General features: G+C 38.1%; 1 protein-coding gene across 1 annotated transcript in view; it reads right to left on the reverse strand.

Moving 5' to 3' along the window:
• The window catches only part of ssbp4 (single stranded DNA binding protein 4), a gene marked incomplete in the record, with an annotated part of 114,255 nt that overhangs the window by 12,596 nt on the left and 99,143 nt on the right, over positions 1-2,516 (reverse strand). Inside the window, 4 exon segments of the mRNA XM_014004644.1 lie at positions 203-257; positions 392-427; positions 509-554; positions 2,145-2,209. Coding sequence (XP_013860098.1) covers positions 203-257; positions 392-427; positions 509-554; positions 2,145-2,209 — 202 coding nt within the window.

Consider the following 2,516-nt stretch of genomic DNA (forward strand, 5'->3'; position numbering starts at 1 on the left):
TATATATATAATATATACAGCACATTCAGAATGCTTCTTTTGTGTTTTACTGTTTTTTTCCACCTAAATAAGAAGATTCTTGTGTTTCTCTCCTAAAGAGGTGTACGTCAGAAATCAGGTTTGATGAGTGTGAGACAAACCCTCTTTGGTGAACAGTGGATAAAAGCAGATATCAAGAAGCAAACTGGAGCATAGAACTCACCTCCGGGGCTCGGCATGATGGGAGTTCCTGGTGGGCCGCCTCCTCCTGGAGGACCCTTGAGGGGTTAGAAGAAAAGAAGGAGAGTTATGAGCTGAGTGCACGTGCATGGCAGCATGCCAGGTATAGATCACAGCACGACAGGTCATTTATGGCTGGCAGTGGAACAGGAGTTCTCGACAGGACACTTACTACATAGTTTCCTGGAGATGAAGATGAATATGCTATCTGTGGAGAGGAGGAAGAAAACACAGTTGTTGTAAACACTCAGTCCTGACAGAAGGATGATGTGTGGAGAGAGTGACTCACTGAGTTGTTGTTGGGGTTCGGCCATGGACCTCGTCCACCGGGACCCCTGGGAACATCGTTACACAGTTATTTATGCTTCTCAGATCAACTAATATAACCTAATAAACAAATTATAATGAGCTAAATATACAACTAATAAAATAAAGTAAAGGTGTAGAACTACAGGATTAAACTACAGATTATATATAATTTCTGATAACCTCTAACAATCAGAATGGAGAGTTACACCTGTAAAGGTACTTTATTAGAATTTTGGGAAAAAGCACAAAAGAAAATCAATCAGATTTTAAGATTTTTTTAATCAACATCTATAATCACTGTGAAGAATATTTTGACTGATTAACAGAATTTGAAAAACCCTCTTATATTTTCTGCTTTGTGATACTTCGCAATCGTCTACTTTAAACAGAGAATCTACACATCTCTATGTGTTTCACTCCAGCAGTAAACACAATGTTTTATTTCAGAAAAGTAGAACTATTTCAGGCAAATGACATCATATCCAGGGTGGGATTTGATGCTGGTATGAACTGCTGGGTTGACGTGTCAATGGACCAGATCTGAGTTATGTGTGGTGGACTCTACATGTCTACAACTAAATATTCAAGTCTAAATCTGAATACTGTATGCCTCCTGTGCGTACTTCAGCTGCAAATGATGACAACTGTTTTTTTAAACCATTTTTTAGCCTTTCTGTAATCTTGTTGACACAAGTAAGATTAACCAGTGATATTATGATTTTGTAGAGCTGGACCCAGAATGCAGAAAGACACGAGGAGATAAAAAAAGTGTACCTATTCTAAAAATAAAAACCAAAATGCCCCAAATACTTGAAAATGATACAGATACTGGTAATGATACCGAAATACTTGTTATGATACTCAGTTGTGTTACAGTGTTACAGTTTACATTTCAAGAAAAATGTTTGTACGTTTCATGTTTTAGAAAGTTATAGAAGTTGAAAGAAAATCACAATTTATTACATTTGTTATTATTATTTTTTTAATTTGCAACAGTATTTATGAAAAAATGTATTTTTGCAGAATGCTGCCTTGATGTGGGCAGGGTTCATATGGACTACACCAAACTCAAAAGAAAGGTACTGAAGACTGTATCGGGCCATCCATGTATGGTGCTAATGACAAGAGTGCAGGATGACAGAGAATGGTAAGCTAATAGTAGCCAATGTTAGCTTGTTGCTGTTTGATAACTTGCTACGGTTGTTGTTCAGATCAGTTTTTACTGATATCCCAAAGGAAAATTGGTTTCCAACAGGCAGTATAAGTACAAAATACTCACAGAACACATCCSTAAAAAACACCACATTCATTGTTAGGACAACACAGCTACATACTGTAYATCAGGAGAGTAAGATGTCCTACCACTCCCAAATGCTAATATATCAAAGCACATGACTGCTCAGTTGAACTTGTGAAAAATTGTTTGAAACAATTCACATAAAGTTAATCTCATCTGTGTGACGCAACGCCTCGGCCTGTGAACCAATCAATGGGCAGCAGTAGGCAGGAGATGATGATGTACTCGATATCGGCAATTTGTACTCATTTTGAGAAAAACTGGTATCGGGACACCTCTAGTAAAAAATATATTCGAAACATTTTCTTCATGTACTTACATGTTCATGCCTGGCATCCCTGGTCCCATGGAGTTGGGGGGAGGCCTCATACCCCCGCCGTAGTTCTGCAGAAAGACGTGAACAGAGCCAGAGTCTCACACCTGTTCAGTCTAAAGGTTTCAGTCTTAATGACGGTCAGCAGGGATCATGTCTCCCACTAACAAGTGTCTAATTATGAGAATGTGTGCGTTTGTAGGTGTGTGGGTTTCTTCTCCAGTCAGTGTATTTGCATGTACAGAGGGTAAAATAAGTAGTGAACATGTCAACATTTTTCTCAGTAAATACATTATTAGAGGTGCTAATGACATGAAATTTTTACTAGATGTCGGTAACAACCCAAGTGATCCATATATACAAAGAAATCAAACCATA

This window comes from Austrofundulus limnaeus, unplaced genomic scaffold (genome assembly GCF_001266775.1).
Source record: "Austrofundulus limnaeus strain Quisiro unplaced genomic scaffold, Austrofundulus_limnaeus-1.0 Scaffold25, whole genome shotgun sequence".
Lineage (NCBI taxonomy): Eukaryota > Metazoa > Chordata > Actinopteri > Cyprinodontiformes > Rivulidae > Austrofundulus > Austrofundulus limnaeus.